General features: G+C 33.3%; 2 protein-coding genes and 1 pseudogene across 2 annotated transcripts; 2 read left to right on the forward strand and 1 right to left on the reverse strand.

The window, feature by feature from the left end:
* The first annotated feature begins 430 nt into the window (after positions 1 to 430).
* Positions 431 to 7,156, forward strand: LOC120173404. Its single transcript, XM_039180587.1, has 19 exons — positions 431 to 559; positions 647 to 745; positions 820 to 948; positions 1,029 to 1,166; positions 1,245 to 1,445; positions 1,562 to 1,753; positions 1,850 to 2,050; positions 2,178 to 2,378; positions 2,449 to 2,649; positions 2,845 to 2,946; positions 3,074 to 3,271; positions 3,348 to 3,548; positions 3,645 to 3,845; positions 3,975 to 4,175; positions 4,249 to 4,449; positions 4,545 to 4,745; positions 4,811 to 4,993; positions 5,103 to 5,306; positions 5,442 to 7,156. The coding sequence occupies exons 1-19, from the start codon at positions 517 to 519 to the stop codon at positions 6,890 to 6,892; spliced, it is 4,548 nt and encodes a 1,515-aa protein (XP_039036518.1). The 5' UTR covers positions 431 to 516; the 3' UTR covers positions 6,893 to 7,156.
* A 3,355-nt stretch (positions 7,157 to 10,511) lies between these two features.
* LOC120173348 lies at positions 10,512 to 12,099 on the reverse strand. Its single transcript, XM_039180541.1, has 2 exons — positions 11,876 to 12,099; positions 10,512 to 10,862 (listed from the first exon to the last, which is right to left on the reverse strand). Exons 1-2 carry the CDS (start codon positions 12,002 to 12,004, stop codon positions 10,761 to 10,763), a joined length of 231 nt encoding a protein of 76 aa, XP_039036472.1. The 5' UTR covers positions 12,005 to 12,099; the 3' UTR covers positions 10,512 to 10,760.
* Positions 12,100 to 14,283: 2,184 nt separating this feature from the next.
* LOC120173349 lies at positions 14,284 to 25,170 on the forward strand (annotated as a pseudogene).
* Positions 25,171 to 26,229: the final 1,059 nt, after the last annotated feature.

Genomic DNA, 26,229 nt, shown 5'->3' on the forward strand with positions numbered 1-26,229 from the left:
AGTGCCTAGAAAAAGGCTTAGATTAACCTATTGGTTCCTCTAAGATTGCCTAGAATTTGGAATAATCCCATTTAAGAATAATCCAACAACAACAACATAGTTTTATGTAAAAAAAAAAATCAAGAATAATGTCCATGTCTCACAAAAAGGAAAGGAGAAATATAAGGCAAATGCTGAGCAACTTTAGTCAGATTTTATATCAATTAGGCTGACGAGGGACCCTTCTCTCTTAGGCTTATGCTTTAAGCAAAATACCTATGAAGTGTCACCATTTTCATCAACTGCTGTGAACACCCTGGCAGGTCTCAAAGACATCACAATCCGTACTCATATGTTTTTTCGTTATGTGCATGTGAATATCATCATCATCATGGTAAGGGTCTTTTCTTGGAAATGTTTTATATTTTTTTGAATTAGGCTCTCCCCCTTAGTTCATATACTTCAAAAGCAAAGTTTCTAGCTATCACAGGCATTGATCCTTAAGGTTCAATATATTCAGGGCTTGGTGTTTTGAACATGGGGAATGAAATGGGGAACAACAACACTTCCGGTTTGCGAGGTGTGTGTCTGAATTTGTATTTGAGTTAATGCTAAAATGTTCTACATGTTAAGCTACTTAGGATGATGCTGGAGTGTACTGTTTCAGAAGAAGATAACACGGTCGAGGGTAAACCTGTGCAAGGATTTGATCACGCTGATGATTTGAAGGAACCGGATCGTGTAGTTCCTGCAACAGAAGACAAAGGTTAGTGGGTTCAGCATTTGAAATGCTCGAAATATGTTAATGTGTATGTATAATGTTCTGATGGAATGATGCAGAAGAAGTTGAAATGAAAACTGAAGGAGAGAAATCTACGGAAGATGCTGGTCGAAAGGACTACGGAAAGGAACAAGATCATGAAGTTGTTGCATCTGAAGATATACATGTAAATGGAAAAGATGAAAAAGGTTAGTCATATAGTATTCACTTACCATTACATATGGTTGTCAATTTGGCAGGAACTTGCTAAGGTATGCTGGTTATGTAGAAGAGGTAAAAGGACAAGATCATTTAGTTCCTGCAGCTGAGGATAAAAAAACTTGGGGAAATGAGATGGAACCGGCTTATCTTGAACTGGATGGCCTAGCATCTTCTCGTATTGAAGATATGGAGAACGATTGTAAAGGTTGGTATATATCATGGTTGGCTATTCATGCTTGCTAAATGATAGTTTTCGATTTATAACAATGATGGATTGATGCAGCACAAGCTACTAGCACAATCCTTGAAGTAGAGGAAATGCCCTTGAAAGAAGCTGCTAGTACAGATGAAACAGATGCTGGAGATAGCCTAGTTCCTGCAGGTGGAGATGAAAGTACTCATGGGACCAAGACAGAGTTGGTTTTCAGTGGTCTCGATGGAACGGAATATCCACGTGTTGACAAGCAGAAACATGATGAGAAAGGTTAACCAATGGAAAACATGTTACTATCCCGATGAATTATCGCATGAAAAACATGTTTCAATATCAGTATTTCTTAATTATGCTTACATATTCCTATTGCTATTGAACTGATGCAGAAAAAGATATTACCATAAAAGATGAGGCTGAGGAACAATCTTCACCAGAAGAAGAAGAGGCAAATGGACAAGATCATTTAGTTCCTGCAGCTGAGGATAAAAGTACTTGGGGAAATGAGATGGAATCGGCTTCTCTTAAACATGATGGCCTAGCATCTCCTCGTATCGAGTACCCAACGCACAATAAGAAAGGTTAGGATATCTCTTGATTACTGATATTTGGTTGGCTATTCCCACTTGCTAAAAAGTATATTTTTTTCGACTTAAAATGATTATGGATTAATGTAGAACAAGATACTAGCACATTTCTTGAAGTAGAGGAAATACCTTTGAAAGAAGATGCTAGTACAGACGAAATAAATGCAGAAGCTCGCCCAGTTCCCGCAGGTGGAGACGGAAGTACTCATGGAAGAAAGACAGGGCTGGTTTTAGGTGATTGTGATGGAATGGTTCATCCGTGTATTGACAAGCCAAAACCTAACGAGAAAGGTTAATGGATATGATGTTTTGTTGTCTATATATTCCAATTCCAATGAACTAATGCAAAAAAACAATGTTTCAGCGTCAGTATTTCTAAATTATATTTACATATTCGTACCGTGTTGAACCGGCGCAGGAGAGGATATGAACATAAATGATGAAATCGTGGAGCGATCCTCACAAGAAGCGGGTAGCACAGATGTAATGGATAGACAAGGTCAATTACTTGCTCTAGTTGAAGATAAAGCTACTTATGCAAATGAAACATGCTTAGTTTCCAGTGATCCCGAGGGAAAGGCAGATCTTCACTGTGACAATCCTAAAGACCATGAGAAAGGTTAGAAATACAGTGTTTTATTTGCCAATAAATGGTTCTCTGTATATGATGATGATGATGATTGATGTAGAAGAAGATAATAACATGATTCCAGTAGATAAGGAAGATTCCATGAAAGAAACTGGTTATGCAGAAAAGGAAAAAGGACAAGATCATTTATTTCCTGCAGCTGAGGATAACAATGCTAGGGGAAATGAGGCGGAATCGGCTTCTCTTGAACATGATGGCCTAGCATCTCCCCGTATCGATGACCCGACACACAATAAGAAAGGTTAGGATATCTCTTGATTACTGATATATGGTTGGCTATTCCCACTTGCTACAAGGTAAATTTTTTTCTACTTACGATGATGATGGATCGATTTAGAACAAGATACTAGCACATTTCTTGAAGTAGAGGAAATACCTTTGAAAGAAGATGCTAGTACAGATGAAATAAATGCAGAAGCTCGCCCAATTCCCGCAGGTGGAGACGGAAGTACTCATGGAAGCAAGACAGGGCTGGTTTTAGGTGATTGTGATGGAATGGTTCATCCATGTATTGACAAGCCGAAACCTGACGAGAAAGGTTAATGGATATGATGTTTTGTTGTCTATATGTTCCAATTCCAATGAACTAATGCAAAAAACCAATGTTTCAGCGTCAGTATTTCTAAATTATATTTACATATTCGTACCGTGTTGAACCGGCGCAGGAGAGGATATCATAAATGATGAAATCGTGGAGCGATCCTCACAAGAAGCTGGTAGCACAGATGTAACGGATAGACAAGGTCAATTACTTGCTCTAGTTGAAGATAAAGCTACTTATGCAAATGAAACATGCTTAGTTTCCAGTGATCCCGAGGGAAAGGCAGATCTTCACGGTGACAATCCTAAAGACCATGAGAAAGGTTAGAAATACAGTGTTTTATTTGTCAATATATGGTTCTCTGTATATGATGATGATGATGATGATGATTGATGTAGAAGAAGATAATAACATGATTCCAGTAGATAAGGAAGATTCCATGAAAGAAACTGGTTATGCAGAAAAGGAAAAAGGACAAGATCATCTATTTCCTGCAGCTGAGGATAACAATGCTCGGGGAAATGAGGCGGAATCGGCTTCTCTTGAACATGATGGCCTAGCATCTCCCCGTATCGAGGACCCGACACACAATAAGAAAGGTTAGGATATCTCTTGATTACTGATATATGGTTGGCTATTCCCACTTGCTAAAAGGTATATTTTTTTCGACTTACAATGATGATGGATCGATGTAGAACAAGATACTAGCACATTTCTTGAAGTAGAGGAAATACCTTTGAAAGAAGATGCTAGTACAGATGAAATAAATGCAGAAGCTCGCCCAGTTCCCGCAGGTGGAGACGTAAGTACTCATGGAAGCAAGACAGGGCTGGTTTTAGGTGATTGTGATGGAATGGTTCATCCATGTATTGACAAGCCGAAACCTGACGAGAAAGGTTAATGGATATGATGTTTTGTTGTCTATATGTTCCAATTCCAATGAACAAATGCAAAAAAAAACAGTGTTTCAGCGTCAGTATTTCTAAATTAGATTTACATATTCGTACCGTGTTGAACCGGCGCAGGAGAGGATATGAACATAAATGATGAAATCGTGGAGCGATCCTCACAAGAAGCTGGTAGCACAGATGTAATGGATATACAAGGTCAATTATTTGCTCTAGTTGAAGATAAAGCTACTTATGCAAATGAAACATGCTTAGTTTCCAGTGATCCCGAGGGAACTGCAGATCTTCACGGTGACAATCCTAAAGACCATGAGAAAGGTTAGAAATACAGTGTTTTATTTGCCAATATATGGTTCTCTGTATATGATGATGATGATGATGATTGATGTAGAAGAAGATAATAACATGATTCCAGTAGATAAGGAAGATTCCATGAAGGAAACTGGTTATGCAGAAAAGGAAAAAGGACAAGATCATTTATTTCCTGCGGCTGAGGATAACAATGATCGGGGAAATGAGGCGGAATCGGCTTCTCTTGAACATGATGGCCTAGCATCTCCCCGTATCAAGGACACGACACACAATGAGAAAGGTTAGGATATATCTTGATTACTGATGTATGGTTGGTTATTCCCACTTGCTAAAAGATATATTTTGTCGACTTACTATGATGATGGATCCATGTAGAACAACATACTAGCACAATTCTTGAAGTAGAGGAATTGCCCTTGAAAGAAGGTGCTAGTACGGATGAAACAAATATGGAAGGTCTCCTAGTTCCTGCAGGTGGAGATGAAAGTAGTCATGGAACCGAGACAGGGACATTTTTGAGTGATCCCCTTGGAACCGTCGATCTTCAAGGTGACAATCCGAAAGAGCATGAGAAAGGTTAGTACGTGCGGTGTTTTATTTATCAATGTATGGTTGTCTGTTTACAATCCTGGTATACGCAGAAGTGAGCAATACAAGTGCTGAACCACAAGAGAAACCTAAGGCAAAAGATGATACTGAAGGGAAAAATCTAACAATTCCAGCAGCTGAAGATGAAGATTGTAATAACATAGAGGCCGAATCGGCTTCCGGTGACCTTGTGATTGTAGATGATACTCTTGATAACCAGACATTGGAAGGGCAAGGTTAGTAAGTCATTAGCATGCAGAAGTTGAACTTGAATCTGTTTGCCCTTTTAATTGAGTTTCGTATTCGAGTGATCAGTTTGAAACTTTTTGTCTTCGGTGTTTACAGAACAAGGAAAAACTGAACTTGATCCTCTAGCTGAGTCTACAGAAGCTGATGCAAAACCAAGTGAAGTAGTTGAGGGCAGTGAAACCCAACCAGTTTTTTCATCGAAGAACCTGGAAGATCATGAGATGCAAAAAGAATCGAATTTCGGGGAGGTTCTGTCTGGAAGAACTCACGATGTTGAGGATGAGAATCGCATGAAGGAAGGTTAGTACTCTTCAATGATGAGTACTACAAGATACTGATACATCATAAGTATCAATTGACTATAAAAATGTTCTTCATTTAGATATGCAATGAACATAAGATTTCCATCTTGGTTTTTTTGGTGCTAATTTGCAGCTGAAGATGAGGGGGCTAGCAATTCATTATCTGATCAAGAATCTTCTACATCAGGTGATTCTGTGCCTCGAGAATCGGTAGTAGTTCTAGAACCCGAAGAGCATGAATCAACCGAAATCGGTGCTGAACAAATGGTGTTACAGTGCAATGGGCCACTGAAGAGTAAGGATAAGTTCATACCATCTTTAACATGCCAAGATCAGGAAAATGGTTTTGTTTCAGATTATAGCGCTTCAACTGATCCGGTTGTGAGGGTTTTTGCCGACCAAAGTCCGGAGATAGAAATGGAAACAGATGAACCTGGGAATGATTTAGGAAGTATGACTACAGTAATGACCAATTTGCCTATGGGAGGTGGAGCCAAATGCATTGGAGAGTTGCCAACTGAGATGAACTCAACTAAAAATGATTCCCCTGAACCACAAGTTGAAGTTATCCTTTTAGATGAGACACAGAACATCCAGGCCGAAGTTTCCGAATCCGAAGACAAAGGCATAGTTCTTAGTCAAAAAGGCGCATTGATGGAGGACGCGATAGAGAAATCGATCGGAAAGGGATCTGAGGAAGGATCAAAAGCTGATGATCCAAGTGAATTCTCACCTCAATATATGATGAATGACCAGGCACAGATTCTCGAGAATGGTCATCCAGTTGATGCATCTATTAACAACCAGAAAGAACAACAAAAGGACTCACAACAAGAAGTTCAACTGGTCACTGATTCTGCATACACATTTCCCATGGATCAAATGCACAAAGAAGAAACAGAAGAGAAGAAAATTATAGAAGAAATGGTTGGCAATAACAAAGATTCAAATCCCATTGAAAATGGTGCACCAAGAGGAAAAAATGGAGACTCGTATGTTCCATTGACACTATCAGAGACTAAAGCTATTGCCAATGGTGATCATCATAACCAACTAGAAAGTGTGGGAAGGCTCAGCATGGAATCGAATTCGGATAACACGACCATGCGTAAGTCGCCGAGCTTCGATCTCGATCTCAGAATCAATGCAAGAGCCGAAGACTCGGATCAAACACCATTGCTGTACCAAGACAAGACCACCATCGACAGCTTCTCAAGCCAACTCGAGGTTACGGATCATGGAAAACCAGTGGCCGACGCCGAGAAAAGTGAAACCCCATCACTGTATGAATCAATGGCAGCACATGAGAAAGGTGTTACACTAGAAAGAAGCGATTCCGAGAAGTCGAAAACCCCACTCCTTGGCTTCTTGAAAGAAGACGAAGAAGCTGAGAACAACAACAACAACATGTTAATGAATCCAATTAAACAAAACAACCAATCTGCAACAAAAGAGACAACATCATCAAAGGTTTCGGTTTCAGTTAAGGCTGTCACATCTGGTACAACAAAAGGTAAAGTTAAACGCAAGCCTAGAGCTTCTCTCTTCGGCACCTGCATGTGTTGTGCAACTGTGATGAATTAAACACACAATTGAAGCTGGCCTTTTGTGTAACTTTCTTGTGTTAACAGTTTCATTGTCCCTGTATTTATTTTGTTTTTGGTTGTGTTGGGTTTATTTACTTAAATTTATTCGATTGAAGCTTTCAAAATGGAGTTTTGTGAGCTGTGAATTTATCAACTGATTTGCTCAAAGCTGAGATTTGATGTAAACTTGGGCCGTATTTACTTGGCTGCCTTTGATTGTAATATTTGCTGATTTTTATTTTAATATATAATATGTGAAAAGATAAAGGCTTCTATTTATTAATTAAGGATGAATTGATAGTTTTATTTTTCAGGTCTAATTATTAATTTCATCCTTTCATTCTATAAAAATTGAAAAGTTAGTCCATTTCTTTTAATTTGTGAGAATTTCATCTTACATTTTACAAAATTACAAAAATTGTCAGCATTTGTCTCGTTCTTGTTTCATTGTCACCTGTATTTGTAGATTAATAATTTAATGAAAATATTTAACTAATTTATTATTTTGGATAATACCTTTTGTATATTACCCAAGAAACAACATAACTTGTTACTACAAGAACAAACAATGTGATAGGTATGGCTCATAAATATACCAGTAAAGAGGACATTGAATAAAACTTCTAGCGCCACCTAGGCACCGAGGACATAAGCACATTGTCGAACCTCGTTAAAATTCTTGTGTTCTTTCGTTATCTTTGCCCCATTTTTCAACACAATGTACTGAGGGATTAATTTTGTATCCCTCAAGCTTGCAAAGAATTAAGTTAATAGAATCACTTCTACTTATCCTCATATACATTTTAATCTTAATAACTTATTTAATACAATCAATTATATCACCCGTATACTTATTTGTCTCCCGACATCGTCTGTAATTCCTCTCCTTCCATATGTAGTAAATGTAAGTACACCAAACTACTTTAAGATTTAACTATTTCATTAGGTTAACTTTTTAGTTTAAATAAAGTATGAGGATAAAATTATAATAAATTAAAACTTGGGATAAACGTATAAGAAAAAGAGAGGAAAAGCAAGATAAAGCTTTGGATTTTCCCATTTTATGCTGTCGAAGTATCGTTTCTCTAATCTTAATGATAAAAGAGTTTCACTGGATGAGGAGTACGACATATCTCATACACACTACGATTTGGTGGTCGAAATAATAATTTAACTGAAATTGTCTGCCTTTCGAAAGTTTTTTTTTTGATGAAATATGACATGTAAAAAGAAAAGAGAATGACAAAGGAAGCTCTTAGTATATGATTTGACTGTAAAAAATCATTGAAAAAATGACAGGTTCATAGGGTTTGAAATATTTTATAGTTAAATAGAAACCAGATTCACGTTCAGGAGAGCGAAACAAATTTGATGAGAATTTTTTAAACTCATTGAACACCGTTGAAGACAGTCGATAGTAGTCCATGCAGTGACCAATCACTGTGAGCGGTGGTCTAAATTTGAACAAATAAAGAGAAAAGATAGGATGAAAAAAATAAAAGAGGAAAAGAGATAAAATGAAAAGATAATTGAGTTTTACATAGATTTAAAACGATATAGTTTTAGTTTAAATTTAGTTTTTTTTCAAAATGATATCATTTTAAACTTCATTAACTATTTAACGTTATAATGACCAAACTATGAATAATTTAAAATTTCAGTAAATAAATAATTTTTTTTAAAATAATAAATAAGAAAAAAAATGTAGTGAGGAAATTTATAATTCACCCTGATAGTTTTATAATTCGCCCTGATAGTTTTTACTTTTTTGTTTTAATTAAGCAGATGCCATATTTTGCTTTGAACAATTAATCTTCTTAATTTTGATTTTTATTAAATTTTCTATTTTTAATTTCTCGACAATGAAACTTAAATTGCAATAATTTTAGTAAATTTTAGAATTTAAAATAGATAAATCAAATCAAATTTTCTGTTATATTTAAATAAATATACTATTTATAATAATGATATTTAAAGTGTATTTATAATTATTTTCACTGTCATATTACAAAAAAATGGTAATTAACTAAAAAATAATAAATTATTGACAATAACAGTTCATTTAGAAATATGGAGAAAAGTTATCTTTATCTTACACGTGTATGGTCATTAAGTATTATACTAATTAACAAATTTCTGAATTCGTCGTAAGTTTTTCATTCTAAACTCTTTAAATTTCATCTTGTTCCCGTCTTTAAACCCGTTGCCTCATTAAATTCCATCTCATTCTCATCCTTAAGCTCATTGTACAAATATGGCGAAGATTGCTCTTGTTGTATTCTCACTTGTCCTGATCCTTTCAATCCAGTTCGTGGTAGGAGACGTCAAGCAAATCAAAGACTCCACCAACAACGAGTTGAGCCCTGCAGGAGATGTTATCGAGAGTGCCGAGGGACCAAATTCTTTGATTGATGAAGAACCGTATTATCGTGCGAAACCGATTATTTACCGGATAAAAGAATCATCGTCTCATGTCGATCCATATATTTACGGTTCATAATATCTTCGGAGTTTAAAGTGATTATTACATTTTTTAAATGTTCTAATCGAGTCTTCAAAATATTTGTACTGCTTTAATAAACTATTTATCAATCTAATTCTCAATTTAGGCATTAAATGCCTATTTGAAAATAATGTGGGATTTATTTGAATAACGTAAATTGAATTGTAAACATTCATATATTTACGAAATGAGTGATTTGGATTTGATCTGATCTGATCTGGTAATAGAAAGTGTTTTTAAAATTTAAAATATAATAATGCACAGATGGATAGGTCAAATAATATTCGGATATCTCCGGAAAACCTTGGAAAGAGGAGCAAAAGAATCAACAGTTAAACCATGCCTAGCCTTGGCAAGCTGGTGAGGTGACTGATCAAGAATGGTGACATTCTTAGCGTTAACATGCTTCAATATACCGAGAGTCGTAAACCCGGTTCAGCCACTGACATCGACTGCTTTCAGTTTCCTAGAACAAAGATCGGCGGGTTCGAGCGCCTCGCCGCGTATCCTCGGTCCAATGACCAGGGTTTATGATATGGTCATACACTAATTGATAAGAACCTATAAAACCGGAATGCTTCTTGCTTGTGTTGTATAAATCTATGCTGAGAAGCATGCCTTGAGGGTGATACTGCATTTTGATGCTATGATTCAGGTTTTCCGATTCCTTTGAATGAAAAGCCCAGAAGTAAGAACAGATAATTATCTCCTCTTCTTTAATATCACCGTCAATAATCAACCAATCTGAATCGGATATTATTTGAGAGTTAAATTCAATTTTCCTTTTCTTCTTTGTGGGTATATGTAGGGACTTTTTTGGAAGCAATTTAACCTTTTTGTTATTCAACTTAAATTTCTTTTCCAATAAACTGTTACTTAAACCAGGAATTGGTATATGCAAAAATTGCATAAAGCGAGCATCAGAGCATCAACTACATCAGAAAACCCATCTGTCGATCATGCCACTTCGCCAACGCCTTCAAATTTGTGCATGAATAGCTATTTGAAGGCTTAATTACGTCACCGATTCATCCAAACGTACAATACAAAGGTTTTAACAAGGTATATCCATGGTAAGCAAAAATACAAGTTTGGATATAAATTTTATCAGCCGTCATACAAACCATATATTGTTTCCTTTCCTTGAAACAATATACTTATTATATAGCATACTTACAAAGAACAGGTTTTGCGGAATGGTAATAGGTGGAACCGGAAAAGGTACATAAATCACTTGCATACCCGAATAACATAGCCATAGGTGCAACCAGGAAAGCTACATAGATCACTTACATCCCTAAAGGGCATGGTAATTGGTGCAATCCGGAAAAGCTACATTGATCACTTAAAACCCTAAAGAGCATCAACGGATATTTTTCCTCCTAGCTAGTGCATGAGCCATCTCTCTTAACTCCTCGGGCGATTGAGGTCTTGGTCCCTCTGGAGGATACACTATATAGGACCGCTTCACCTCAAAGGGAAAACAGAAATGATTTAGACTCTTAATAAGAAATAACCTATGACAATATATAGAAGCATCAACATGATTCTGACCTACATTCAATCATCAAATAGCAAATCACCATTCTGTACATTGAAATTGCAGGCGATTCTGACCTACATTCAATCATCAAAGAGCAAAAGATGGAAAGGAATCTAATATGGATAAGAATCCATCCAGATTTTGGGGGTCGATGAACAATTTGAACAAGTACCCCAGTAGGAAAATTTGGTGTCAATAATAGAGCACTAAATGATTCATATATGGATAGTCGGATTATGAACTATATACAATGAATCGTAAACCATGAAATTCACTTACATATCATGGCCCCAAAACTATGATTTTAAACTCATCATTTAACTTGCATACAAGTTCATCAATGAATTTCTATGTATTTAGATTCGTGTGTAAGTGTCAGATACGATAACGTGGTCGACGTAAATATATTCAATCTTTTCTAAGGTATTCCATGTATTTAGAAGATTCTAGGAGGGCCATACTCATCACCAAATATGCATCAAACATGGGTGTTGAACATGGGAGCTTAACGAAAAATAAGGATCGAAAGTTGAAACAATATAAATGAATTTTCATACACAAACTCTCATAACATCGGCCCAAAACTATCGATTTAATTGAACTCCATCTCACTTACAAATTCATGGAAGAGTAGCATCCATGAAATTGCAGAACACAGGCCCTTCAAAACTATGACTTTAGATTCAAACTCCACTTCAAACTAGCCTATGGAAGAACCCAGATTATTAACATTAAATAAAAGATCACCGATCTCTCTAACAACACATCACGTTCAAGAGCAATGAATAAACACTCAAATTTCAGGAAACTCAAACAAATATCAAACTTCGATCAGATTTAAAGCTTACCCCAGATTAAAATATCTCAAACCTCAAATAAATTAAACGAAACCAATCCATTCAATTAAAAAATAGACGGGATAAAAGAGAGCTCACATTTCCCATAAATTTCTGGAGATTCTTAGTGTTGTTGGCGAAAGTGTACATAAGAACGATGGGGATCGTAACATAGAGACCAAATTTGGCGATTTCCAGAACACCCTTTGAAGTACCTATTGAAGACATTTCCCCCCTACTCTTTTTCTTGGGATAGTTGATTGGAATTTGCAGGAAAATTTGTAGTTAAAACCCTTCAAAGCGGCTGGGAAAAAACTTGGATGCGCCATATTATGCTAATGGGCTCATCAAATGATTGCCCAGAAACATGAATGTGGCCCAAAAGTTGTAGTTAAACTATTTGTAAATAGTTGAATTTGAACAATGGTAAGTTCAAGATTGAGGATTCAATCTTGGAGTTCGATATTTAGTTCGAATTTGATTAAATGTCAAATAAAGCTGCAATTTGGCTCCATATTGAATCAAGCAATTCAAGTTCAAGTTCAAGTAAGTTTAATTATCAATTTGTTTTATTCAAATTCAATTATTCGAGTTCGTTTAAGTTCATTTGTATTTAAGTTCGAATTTAAACACAAATTTTAATTTGGATTGACGTCTTTTATATGTAAAATAAGAATATTTATATAATTTAATAATATACATTATTTAAAATATATATTATTGAAAAGTTCGAGTCTTTAGGTTTAAGGGTTGCAATACACTTATTTTATGTTAGGGGTGCAGCTATGATTTTTTTCTTAGGATGGGTTAGAAATAAATTATAAATTTTTGGAAGATCAAAATAATTTTTTTATTATTATAAGTTATAATTTTATAATCTTAAATTGTTTTTCTTGAGATAAAAATAAAATTATTAGATTTTGAATAACTTAAAAACAAATACTAATTAATGAGTTAAGTATCAAAACAATCACCAATTGAAAATAAGGGACTATAAGTGCTAAATCATGTCACCACTAAAATGGCAAAACCCTAGTTGTATTCCGGATTCATTGGATTTCACCACTCATCAATTGTATATATAAACAAATATATTTCGAAAGATTTTTATTATATTCGATCTAAATTAGTCGATCAATAAGTTAAATGTTGATTATTATATATAATATCTAATAGCAAGTTATAACAAGTATTATAAAAAAACTAAATTGAACATAGAGTAAACTTTAGAGCTCAAACTATAATGTTAAAGAGCTTAAGGACTAGTGGTGTAATTTCACCATGTTTGTTAATATGTTGGTTAACTCTAAATAAACATGTTAGGAAATATATAAACGAATATGTTCTCGAATGCTGCGCTAACTAAACACATGTTGGTGTAATTGAACCACATGCTAAAGCAGTAAGATACGGAGGGGACAGTCCGTGAAACAATGGGCGAGAAATAGGACATGAAAGCATTGTTTAAAGGGAATCGGCCCCCATGTTCGCAAACGCCACTAAATTGGACTAGTGGCCGTCAAATTATTTGCCCTTTCGTACAAGCAAGGGACTATGTTCATTCACTTCATTTGCTCAACTTTTTAATGAGTTTTGCTTTGACTTTAATATCATTTTTTAGCCATCCCAATACCCAATTTTCCTCCCATTCTATGTTCTAATTATAGACTATCTTACCATCTACAACGAGTTTAATTTTTTTTTTCGTCTCATCACCCGTAAAATATGTATTCATCCTCGTTAGATTAAATGCAAAGTAGGATAAATCCTCACAAAACTTGCCCCATTGACATTCTTAGTGTTGAATAGTCAAAGGTTGGATTATCGTTACATGTAATAATAGGGATCACAATAGGTTAGATTATCAGTTAATCCGACCTGATCAAAGAAGCATATCCCTTTATTTGAACTTGATTCGACCTGAATTTTTAGATAAAAATCTGCATTTGATTTAGCTCGACACAATATCAAAAATTCTTATTTTTATTCGACAAAATAAGGATCTGATTAAAAAATTATAGAAATTGAGTATTATAGTAACTCTCTAAATATGTCAAAGAAAATTATACTATTATCCTAGATCAGGTAAGAGATTTTTCACCCTAAATCTAATCATGATCCTATTCGACCTCATATTTTACAAAATTCAATCCGATCCAAAATTAATTATTTTAGAAAAATTAATATTATAGAATTAAATGATGGAATTGTGAAGATTGTTTTTTAGAGAACAAATATGAACCTTAATCCCTAAATCATAAATTCTATATTATAAAATAATAATATAATTATGATGATAATGATATATTCATATTTAATATAATATGTGTGATGATTATGATATACTCGTATCTAATACTCTCTTTATAGAGGTCCAAACGTTGATTGTTATCTAAGTTTGTCTCTTTATTGGTCCACATCAATAATCAATCAAGACATGACAATGTAAGAGGGTGACAAAGACTATGTTTTATGTTAATATTAATTAGATTATTAAAATGCCCTAAACCCTCTCTTGTTTTAGATATTTTCATGGGTTGAAACATTGATGTTGACATGTAAACTAATACATCCAACAACACAATACATAAGTGCTATTGGTTTTGCCAATTTTTTAACACCAAATATAAATTGTTAATTGTTGCTACCTAATTGGCCATTAGCAAGGAAGGTATCAAAGTTATCACCTTTCTTTTCTTTACACCAAACTTTACCCCTCTCGCATTAATCTCAAATTATAACCCTAAACCTTTTTCTATAAAGTCTATAAATTATTATTATAATTAATAAATTGTTAGTATTAATTTAAAAATATTCATACTCATTTATGTCTTCCATTTTTTTATATATAATGATATGTTATCTTTATCATTCATCTATTTTCTGATGACCCAAGAAATTTTACTAGTTTAAAATTATCATCTTATCTTAATAGACTGAATTAAGGATAGAATAATAAAAATTTTAAATTTATAATCATTAGCCATTTGATCAAAAAATAAACATTAAAAATAAAGTGTTTAAAAACAATAGGGACATAAATAATTATTTAGACAAATATTAAGGATAAACTTTAATGTTATATATATATATATATATATTATTTTTATTTGATATTTTTTTGGATATATTGTTAGAGAAATTATTTATTATTACAAAGGAAGAGTTTACTCTTTGGTTGCTTTATGTAAATGAAAGCGAAAGTGACAAAGCACGTTTCTTAAAATATTTGTCATAAATAAAGGGTAAATTACACATTTAGTATCTTAACTATCACTTTTATTTTGTTTTGGTCACAAACTATATTTTTTAAAAATATATCTAACGTTTCGTTTTAGTTTTATTTTGTCCACCATTGAAAAATTAATAGAACTGTTGATGTGACATTTTAATTTTTTTTCAATTGTGATCTGACATTATCTTACGATGACACAACAGTATCATCTTTAATTTTTTGACGGCATGTAATTAAAATGAAACTAAAACTAAACGTTAAATATAAATTTGAAATAAAAAATTGTTTAATGGTCAAAATGTAACAAAAGTGATAATTTGGTATTAAATATGTAGTTTATCTAAAGAAAATAATAATTGCATGTTGGACGTTTATGTTTATGATAAGTTAGGCTGCTCTTATCTCAAAGAAGTACAGGCTAAAGACGTGTTACTTGAATTGGTTAAAGGTGGGGAAATTACAAATTGTGGGCTTCAAATTGAAGGATCTTCATGTGGCTCTGCCGACTGTTATAACTATTTTTTGTTAGGAAATATTCATCAAACATCATCCGTCGAGAGTATAGATGGCACGGGACTCGATTCTATACGATTATTTTTTAGATTTAGATTAAGATTATTGACTCGACTTAAGATAATAATATAATTATTTTTATAAATTTAAAGATAATTATAATTATATAGAAATTATAATTATTCTTTGTATATTTAAAAATAATTATAATATATATATATATATATCTATTTTCAATTAGATATCTATTTTACTTAATAAGATTAAAAGAAATTATATATGCGTATATCATGTTAGGTGCAGATTTTTACCCTAAAAATCATGTTAAATTCTCATATTAATTAAAAATCCACACTTATCCCTAATCGAAAATTATTGTATAGATTCACAAAATTAATACATCAACATTTTTTTGGGTAAATGACGTTTTTATTCACCCAAAAAGAACCAACCTGTACAGAACTAATTACAAAGAGAACAAAAATTAGTACCTAGTAACTAGCATAAACAAGCCAAAGAAAGAGAAAACCCCACCCTGCAACAAAATCAGGGGGACAACAATAACTCTTAAACAACCCCTCAACCTCAACCTAACAACATTTATAATCAAAAGATAACTCCATTAACATGTCCAGGACTAGTCCTATGCAGCTTGTCATTCCTCTCCAGCCAAACATTATAAAGGTAACAACACCCAGATATCCGAATGACAACAACCCTCAATGACTTACCCCAGTCATTATCCTGCACCCAACTCAACATATCCGCCAAACCATTCATAGTCCTACTAACAAGACAAACCTGCAATATTTTCAACCAAATATGACTAGAAAAATCACAATCAGCAAAAAGATGATCTCTGGATTCATTTTCAAAACCACAAAGAGAACAAGTTGGGTCAATCCGAAACCCCCCAAGATAACATATAAACCTTCATCGGCCGGCGATCTAGCAACTCCATCCAAGAAAAAAATGAGTGACGCCCCTAACAACTTTGAACCAAGGAACCTTATCTTTTTTAGGCCTAAACGCTTCCTACGCTTTCCTCGCTTTAGACTCCCCATCTAAATTACCAACAAGAGCATAATCATCTCTCCTTAAGAATCTTCTTCCAAGCCCAACAATGATTACTCTTGAGAGGAGCTTGCCAAAGAGAACAACCCTTCAGAACATACCTTTCAACCTAAGCCACCTAGAGTGAACCAGTTTGAGTAAAGAGAAACCACAAACATCTCATCATACAAGCCCTATTCCACACAAGAATATTCTTAATCCCAAGTCCCCCTTTACATTTCGGATAAAAAATTTCTTCCAACTAACTCGAGCACCTCTAGCTGAACCTTCCAAGCCCCTCCAAAGAAACGCATTACATAAACCTTCAACTCGCTTTAAAATTTTAGAAGGCAAGAAAATATTCTACTCCAAAATTTCTGAACACTAAAAATTACAGCTTGAATAACCTGCAGCCTCCCTGAAAAGGACAAACACTTGGAAGGCCAGCTATGAATCTTCCCAACAATTCTACCAATCAAGCTCTCACAATCCAAGAGAGAAAGATTTTGAGAAACTAGAGGAACACTCAAATATCTCACTGGGAGAGTGCCAATTCGAAAACCAGTAAGCTCAATCATACTTTATATATTAGAATGTACAATCCCAACACAAAATAGCTCACTTTTCAAAACATTCATCTGCAAACCCGACATCCTATAAAAAAAAATTCATAATGTGTTTAACAATCAAAACAACCTTAACATGCCTCTTAGTAAATACTAAGAGATCATCAGCAAAACAAATATGGGTAAGTCTAATATATCAACATTAAATATTATCTTTTGTCAAAATTTTATCATTGAGAGAATAATAATCTCGTTTACCCTGAGATTGTTTAATAAATTCTAACATATTTTTAATTTTATAAACCTTTATTCGTTTTTATTAAATTTAGAAAAACAAAGATCAATCAATGATAACTAAATATTGATATTTAACGAACGATATTTTATAAATTTCTTTCATCATAATCGCACATGAACAATGTATAATGATTAAATTTTAATTAGTTAATCAATTTATTTTCAATCTACATTTATATCTTTGAAACAAATCTTATTTATTTAAAACTCATATTATTGAGCACGAACCAAGCGGTTTCGATGGCAAAAGAATTATTGTTATTCTTGAGTTATCAGATTCAAATACCATGAATACTAGGGATATAAGCGTTCAATGTCAAATGATTGAAAGTTGTCTTTAAACAGATATTATTTTATACTTATTATAGATTAATAATAAATAATAATAAATAAATTCATATTAGTGTACTATTATAAAAAAATAGTCTAAATAGAATAAAATTCCATTTCTCTTTATAACTTTGAGGAAAAGAAAGAAGAGAAATCAAAGGGAATATAAATGTGGAGAAAAATGCTAAAATAAGTGAAGCCACAAAATCATGACTCTATGCTTTTTACCAGAAAGAATGGATGGAATTTTTCTATTATTTAATTGCAAAAGGAGTAATATACTATTAAACAAATCAAATAAGAGATATTTTAAGATCTATTAATTGATCGAATGATCAATGATGTTTATATTATTTCATTTTGTGTGAATCAAATCTCAATATTTATCTTAAAAGGCTATATCTCTCTATTTAATAAAAAAATTAGACTATTCTTAAATAATGTAATGATATTTGCTCCAAGCCTATAAGACTTGTTTCTCGTATTAAAAAAATGCCAATCAATACATGTACAACAAGATAGATACTCAGAATACATATAAATTATGATTAAAATAAATCTAGACATGACTTATACATGAGAAAAATTAAATCAGAATAAATTTAAAAGAAATAATATGTTTATTCATAGTAAGACTCAGACACATAATATTAAAGTTCCCAAACGTCAATCTTTTAGAGACTTACACATGAGAAAACTTAAATCAGAATACATAGGATGATAATGTGAAATGAATGTCACAACACGTTATTTTAGCTTAAGCTTGAACCATGGAAAAGCAAAGCATTGCATGGCGGGCAAGTAGTCAATAGCTGTGTCACGTTGTACATCTCGTGAGGCGATGATTCTTAGAAACAACTTGCAATAAATTACATACTTTCATAAAGATCTAATAAAAAATAATACTAATATCAGTGACTGCCAGTTAACATCCCACAATTTGTTTAAATTAATTAATGATGTGTTTCATCAGGATCAATTTTAAAAATAGTAGATAGAGACATATAATAATTTATAAATGTATATATTGGTGGCATTAAGGTCTTACTTGTTGGTGGAAGTGCTTTTCGTTTCTTAGTCTTTTTGATAATATCATTGGTCTTTTCATATATATTGTTTTGGAAGCGCTAAATTAGAAGATGTTTTTAGCAAAATTGAATTAAGAACTAAAGTAATCAAATAATCAACTTTATCGATTCCACATCTCAATCTTTTCCATTGGTTGAACAATCCATCCATTACATAAGTAAACCTTAGAACATGCACGTATGTGTATTAACTTTAGGTGACCAAAATGTCATGTTTTCGGTGATAATACAAAGTAAACTTCGTATTAGTTAAAAATTAGTATTTTATAAGTGTTTAAATACTGTCTTTGAGTTTATTTTAAATAACATAATTCAATTAATATACATGAGGTAAGATGTAACTAATAAATACACAAGGTAAAATTCATATATAATAAAAGTTATAATTCTTAATGTATAACATGTGGGGTGATAATTTAAGGTAGTCAAATAAATTGAGAATAGTTATTAGTTGATCGATCAGTTAGAATTTATCCATTCTGATATAGACAGAGGACCATTTTAACTTATTGAAAAATGAATCATCAAAGGGATTATGTTCCCTTTTTCATGTTGTTGAAACTTAATTATACGAGATAGTTTCTTTAATTTTTTCCCTCTTTTTATATATTATATCTTATATTTCTTCTGATCTTTTAATAAACATTCATAATTTAACACATAAAATAATGATAAGAGACGATTCAATAATTTAAATTTGTTTTTTTATTTAATCTCATTTCACATTAAATCAAATATCTTCTCAAATTAAAAAAGAAAAATTATAAAGATATGGGGTGTAATCTACACTAAACTAAGTGATTAACAACATGAATTATTATATTCCTAAATAATTAATAGAGTAAACCCCAAAAAGTTATTTCTTAAAAAACAAATGAAATTATTAAAAGGAAAGCAAAAAGGAAGGTCAACAAGTAGAAAGAAACTTGCAACTTTAACGTTGGACTCGGTGATATATATTTAGATCTAAGCACGATAAAAATAATAATATATTAATAATAAAATTAAAATAATAGAAAAAGTGAAGTCAAAATAAACCAAAATAATGTGACTCCTAATTTAAGTTAGCTAAGAAAATTAAGAAAAAGTAAAATTGTGACCATTTTTAGATAAAATTATAAATATTATAATTAAGTATTTAAAATGTTAATATTGTATTGGAGGAAGAAGTCAAGGGTGGCTCAGGCAAGGGCCTTGCCGCAATGAGGTTTTTTTTTTCCTTTAAAAATTTATCTTCAATTTAAATCTTTTAAACATTTTTTTATAAATTTTGAACCTCAAAGTTTATAAATTTTATTTAGATTCTTAATTCAAAATTCTTGGCTTCGCCCTCAAATTTCAATCAAATCTTTTAACTAACAACTTAAACATTAAATGTTAATTTAAATCTCACATTGAATATATTTAGTAATGTTGATGAGAATAAATTTAGTTTGTTGGTCATGGGTGATATATCCTTTCTAATTTGATCAAAGAGCCATTACGAAGAAAGAATGATCATTGGTTAATGTTTTTCTATTGAAGAGTATGATAAAGAAGGGGTTTAATTAAGAAGGTGATGGGGCTTGATGATGATTTTTCAAATATCGTCTTCTCAATCTTCTTAGCCTTTTGGGAATCACACTCTTGAATCCTTAATGTTTCTCTTCTTTTTCAATTCTCTATTTAAAATGGCAAAGAAGATTTTCATTGAAGGAACATCATCTTCTGTAAAGGGTGCGTCTTTCATATGTAAAGTTGGTTGCACTGGAGTCGAAAATCGTCTAATGATTGGAGATTTATTATGAAAAAATTTTATATGTAAAGTTGGTTGTATCGGACATTGGCTTAATTTCAAAAAACATAATGCGGTTTTGAAAATGATGTCGACCTATTTTGGGAATTACCAGTAGTCATCCATTGAGCATACTTGCGGGAGATATACCATTAATTTCCTAATAAGTGAACATTGCATTAGGTTTGAAAATAAAATGCAATCAGACAAATTTTTACTCGTCCTAACTAAGCTAAGGGTAGATTAAGGCTTTTTCTATCCTAAAGTGTCAAATTATAAAATTTAAAGAACCTAAAGGCACAAACCTAGAAGTGTATGATCTAATATTAACCCTATTTGATTTTAAAACCAATTATTGAATCGAATAACCGAGATGATCTCTCGAGCATTTAAGTGAGGGCCAACTCGAATTATTCTCTAAATTAATAGTACTATAATGAAATCTAGCTAAAATAGAGGCTCTATTTAACTTATTTGATTATGTCAATCTTAAATGTCTAATTGAAGTTCGGGGACTAAAAGGTCAAAGATCTAAAATATCGTGTTCCAAAAGACTAAAAGTTTAATGAACTAAATCACTAATTTCTAAAGTTGAGGACTAATTAACAAATCAAAAGCCTAATTATTATCTAAATTAACCTATTAAAAGGGAATTAAACCTAAAGTTTTTTTTAGAAAATATTAATTATTAATAAGTTTTAAAAAATCAAGCAATCGATTCGAGTAATCGGTCATCTTATGCGAAAACTCGACTCGAATTGCTCTCTAATTCATAACTAGAGTGTCATTCTAATTTCTAAGCTCGACTCGAATGTTAACCTAATCTAAGAACTAAGTCTAAAGGTTCACACTATGAAACAATGAATTATTTAAACAATCTAATTAAAAATTAAAAAACATAAAAAAAAACAACATAAAAATAAAAATAAATTAAGCATGCACAAGGACCAAATTGCATAAATATTAAATTACCAAGCTAAAATAAATATGCTAAACACATAATAGGGGGCTAAATTAAAACAAATTAAAATGTAAGGGCTAAATCTAAAAAAAATAAAAATGGTAAAGGGAGTAAAATACAAAAACACGCGAAAATTAAAGGAACCTACTGGCAATTTTCCAATTTATTTAAGCCTAAAAATAATCTGTTAAACCAAAAAAGGAAAAAATACAAAATCAATCCACATAAATTAAAATAAAATTAAAAGGTCATTACACATGACCAAAGTGTAAAAACACGCCTAACTTACAGGGACTAAACAATAAATTTACCAGATAAATATATCATGCGTAAGAATTGGTAAATCATAAAATCAGTGGTCATTTTATAAAAACGCGCGTAAGCTAAGGGATCTAAGCATAATTTCCCCTTAACCCACTCTATATATACAAACTTATTATTTTTTTCATTTTCACCTGTTTTCTCAAAAAAAATATCTTATCTCTCGATTTTCACTCAAAGCCTCTCGACTGGCCCACTGCCGACCGCCGCACTCTGTGACAGAAAATTCCAAATCAGCCTGAAATGACCCCTAAACCTAGATCTACAACCTTATACACAAACCCAAGACTAAAATGACCCTAAATAGGCCCAAAAAGCTCCAAAAAGCTTCGACCTTCTCACGCTCCGCGACCTCCGACGAAGACGAAACCCCTCTGTGACTCAGGTAACACTCGATCTATTCTTCTCTCTATTATACTTTTACATGCAAGGTAATATTTTCATGTAAAAAACAAATAAAATATACCTAAAAATGGGGTTTCTTGTTTTGTATTGCTTTTCCTCAAAAAAAAATCGAGAGAGGAGGAACCCCATCTTTACAAGTTTTGTTCAGGTCTTTATAAGCCCATGTTTACATTTTTTTCTCATTTTTCCTCTATAAAATCATTACAAAAAAACGTATTTTGCATGTGGATTTGGTTGTGGTCTTGTTGCTTGTGTTGATTAATGATTTCTGACACTGTATGTCTCGGTTGGTGGCAGCAACGGTGGCAACCGACTGGTGGAGATGGACGGCGACAGAGGACTTGATCTGGACCGTTGAATGGGTCCAGATTTAACGGTTGTGGTTCTTGGTGGCGCTAGGCTAAGGGTGACAAACCCTAGTCGGAGTGGGTCTCATCAGGGCCAGGTGGTTGGGCTTCGGTTTGGGTATGATGTAATTGGGGCTAGTTTGGTTTGGGCTTGAGGCCCGATTGTAATGATAAAAAATGGCGATTACAATAATGAGTTTTTTTTAATATGAATCGTTAGTTTTATTAAAAAGTGAATATTCAAAATTACAATAAAATTTAACAATTATCATCATAAACTTTAGATTATATAAGAGCGTATATGGAAAAGGTTAAAAATCTAACCAAAATACCCGAACAAAAAATAAATCAAACATGACTGCATCAACAAAGGAACTAGAAACGATGATTAAACTATTGAAAGACCATTGAAAACTGTAAATCAGAGTCGAACGTCGTGAGACACTATCCATGATTGCAAAATCGCGTATCCAAATTCAATTCAAGGGTTCATAATAGGGAAGATCAATTGGATTATAAATGTGACATAAAGATAAAGAAAAAACCTGTCAAAAAGTATAATTATTCTTATTAAGAAACTAAAAAAGAAACAAAGAGAGAAGAAAACCGACGATCAACAACTAATATCGAAATTAGTATACCGCCAATTAAACAAAATCAAAGAATAAAAAATTGATATGATTTATAAAAATCTGTATAAAAAAACTAAAAAAAAGGAGGAGAGCGGCTAGGGTTCCTTATTTCAAATATAAATGAGTTTTTAACCATATATTTGAGTGAATTGACTTATAGTTCAAATAATTCAATGTTGAATTAATGTTAAGATTTTTCCTTTGTCGTTTTCTTTTGCATATATTGTGGACTTGTACTTATGTTAAGATCCGATCATTGAAGTGAGTGTATTTATTCTCCAATACTAAAGTCATATTAAAAAAATTACTATTATTTTATTTTCCTTCAAATATTTTTATTATATTTATTTGTATGATGAATCATTATTATATTTATTTTATTATCGAAGCCTCCATTACTTAAACCAACACACCTTCTAAATAATCCTTGTCGTGGCACGCTCCTTCTCCAGCTTCACAGTTTCCACCACCATAAACCATGCCGTCAGGGGCTGAACCATCACTTCCATCGCCAGTATCACCGCAGTCTCCGCCGTCCCAAGAAACACCACCGGTATCACCTCCACCGCCACTGAAAATCACCCGTACAAAAACGCCAGCCGGAATACTCTTAGGTAAGTACCAATTGGGTCGTTTGTTGGGTCGTGGAAGCTTCGCAAAAGTACACGAAGCATCTTCACTCGAGGACGACAACACCATCGTGGCCGTCAAGATCATAGACAAGACGAAAACGGTCGATGCGGCGATGGAACCGAGAATAATCAGGGAAGTTTCCGCCATGCGCCGCCTACAACACCACCCGAACATCCTGAAAATCCACGAAGTCATGGCCACAAAGACGAAGATCTACCTTGTCATGGAACTAGCCTCCGGAGGTGAACTTTTCTCCAAGGTCTTACGCTGCGGCCGCTTGGCCGAACCCGCCGCTCGTCGCTATTTCTCTCAACTGATCTCCGCCCTCCATTTCTGTCACGAAAACGGCGTCGCACACCGCGATGTAAAGCCACAAAACCTCTTACTAGACCAAAACGGAAACCTCAAAGTTTCAGACTTTGGTCTGTCCGCTCTACCTGAACAACTAAACGACGGACTTTTACACACAGCTTGCGGACACCGGCTTATACAGCTCCCGAGGTTGTTCGGAGAAAAGGCTACGACGGTTCCAAGGCGGACGCTTGGTCATGCGGGGTAATTTTGTTTGTTTTGTTGGCAGGCTATTTACCCTTTGATGACAGTAACTTGGTCTCCATGTACAAAAAGATCCAGCGTAGGGAGTTTCAGTTTCCGGCATGGATATCAAAGCCAGCAAAGGCTATAATATGGCAGCTTCTTGACCCGAATCCGGTGACCCGAATGAGCTTAACAAGGTTAATGGAAACTTCATGGTTCAAGAGAACTTTAACGAAATCATCATCAAACAGTCAGCTGGTGAGTTTGTTACACGACAGCAAGTTAAAACATGACATGATATGTAACGGGGTTAACGCTTTCGACATAATATCGTTGTCGTCGGGGTTGGATTTGTCGGGGCTATTCAAAGGGGGGAATGATACGAGGAAGGAGAAGAGGTATATCACTAGTTCGATGGAGTTTGATGGGGTGATGAAGAGGATTAGGGGAGTTGGGGATAGATTGGGGTATAGAGTGGAGGAAGGGAAGAGAGGGGTTGTAGGATTGGGGAGAGGGAGGGTGGTGGTGGTGGTGGAGGTGGTGCAGGTGGCGGACTTGTTTGTTTTGGTGGAGGTGAAGGCGGTGGAAGGCGGTGGTGGTGGGGTTGAGATTGAGGAAGAGCAGTGGATTGATCTTGAAGCTGACTTGGAAACATTTTTGTTTCTTGGGATAGTACTGCTCTAGCATAATGGTTCTGAATCGGTGTAAATGATGTCAAACAATACTGATATATTTAGCGATTAGTTCTAATAAAAAATGTCGGTTTGTTAATTTCTTGGCAATTTCCCGGAGTTGGATGTACAAGTGATTCAGTTCATAGATCAAACTGGTTCATGTAAGAAAAAGAACATGCTGTCATGCTATTTTCAACCCTGGAAACTAATATGTTTTGCATCCATGGCCGTTATGAGACAGCAAGCAAGCAGTGAGCGAATTTTATTCATCAAAACTGATGTTTAAAGATATATAGACATCCGGTGGATTACTTACGGGTAGTTCTGCGATATAACTTAAATTTAAAGCTAAAATATTATCAAAAAAAAGATTTCTTTTTTTTTTTTTTTGGACTTTCGCAGTACGTACTTATAAGACTGTAACGAGCAAAAGACAGCCTTCGGTACAATAATTAGAAGTCTTGGGTACAATTATTAGAAGGCTAGATGTCTCAAGTATAGTAGGCGTCTCTGATTCTAGCGTCGTCTTGGAATGATTGTCATGGGCCAAACCCAAGTTATAATCTATTTCCTCTAAATAGTGGCGGATGATCGAGTAAATAAATAATAATCTTAAATTTTATTTATTAAATATGTTCATATCGAAATTTTATATATATGTATATTTTTATATAAAATTTATATTGTTAATATAGGTATGTTTATCTTAAAACATATTAATAGATCCATTATTTCTTAAGAAATTCATTATTCTGTAAAATAACAATATTCTTCTCACTTCAATAAGGTCTATTTTTTATAATGACATTTTGTTGGTGTTTTTCTTCTCACTATTTCCTCTAGAGTGTTAAGAAATTATTACTATTTTTTGTTGATATAATGATTCAGGGTGATTTAATAGATTGTAAACATAAAAAAATTAAATAACATTTTGTGATTTATTCGTTCGATTTAAGTTGAAAATTATTAACCCGTTCTTCTTTAATCTCTCATTTATTTTTAGTGATGCAAAATAAATTTTAAGAAGGGGAAAGAAAGATAATCTAAATACGAGAGAAAGAGCACCTAGATGAAGAAGATCATTTAT

The sequence above is a fragment of the Hibiscus syriacus genome, unplaced genomic scaffold (genome assembly GCF_006381635.1).
Source record: "Hibiscus syriacus cultivar Baekdansim isolate YM2019G1 unplaced genomic scaffold, ASM638163v2 tig00111947_pilon, whole genome shotgun sequence".
NCBI classification, from domain to species: domain Eukaryota; kingdom Viridiplantae; phylum Streptophyta; class Magnoliopsida; order Malvales; family Malvaceae; genus Hibiscus; species Hibiscus syriacus.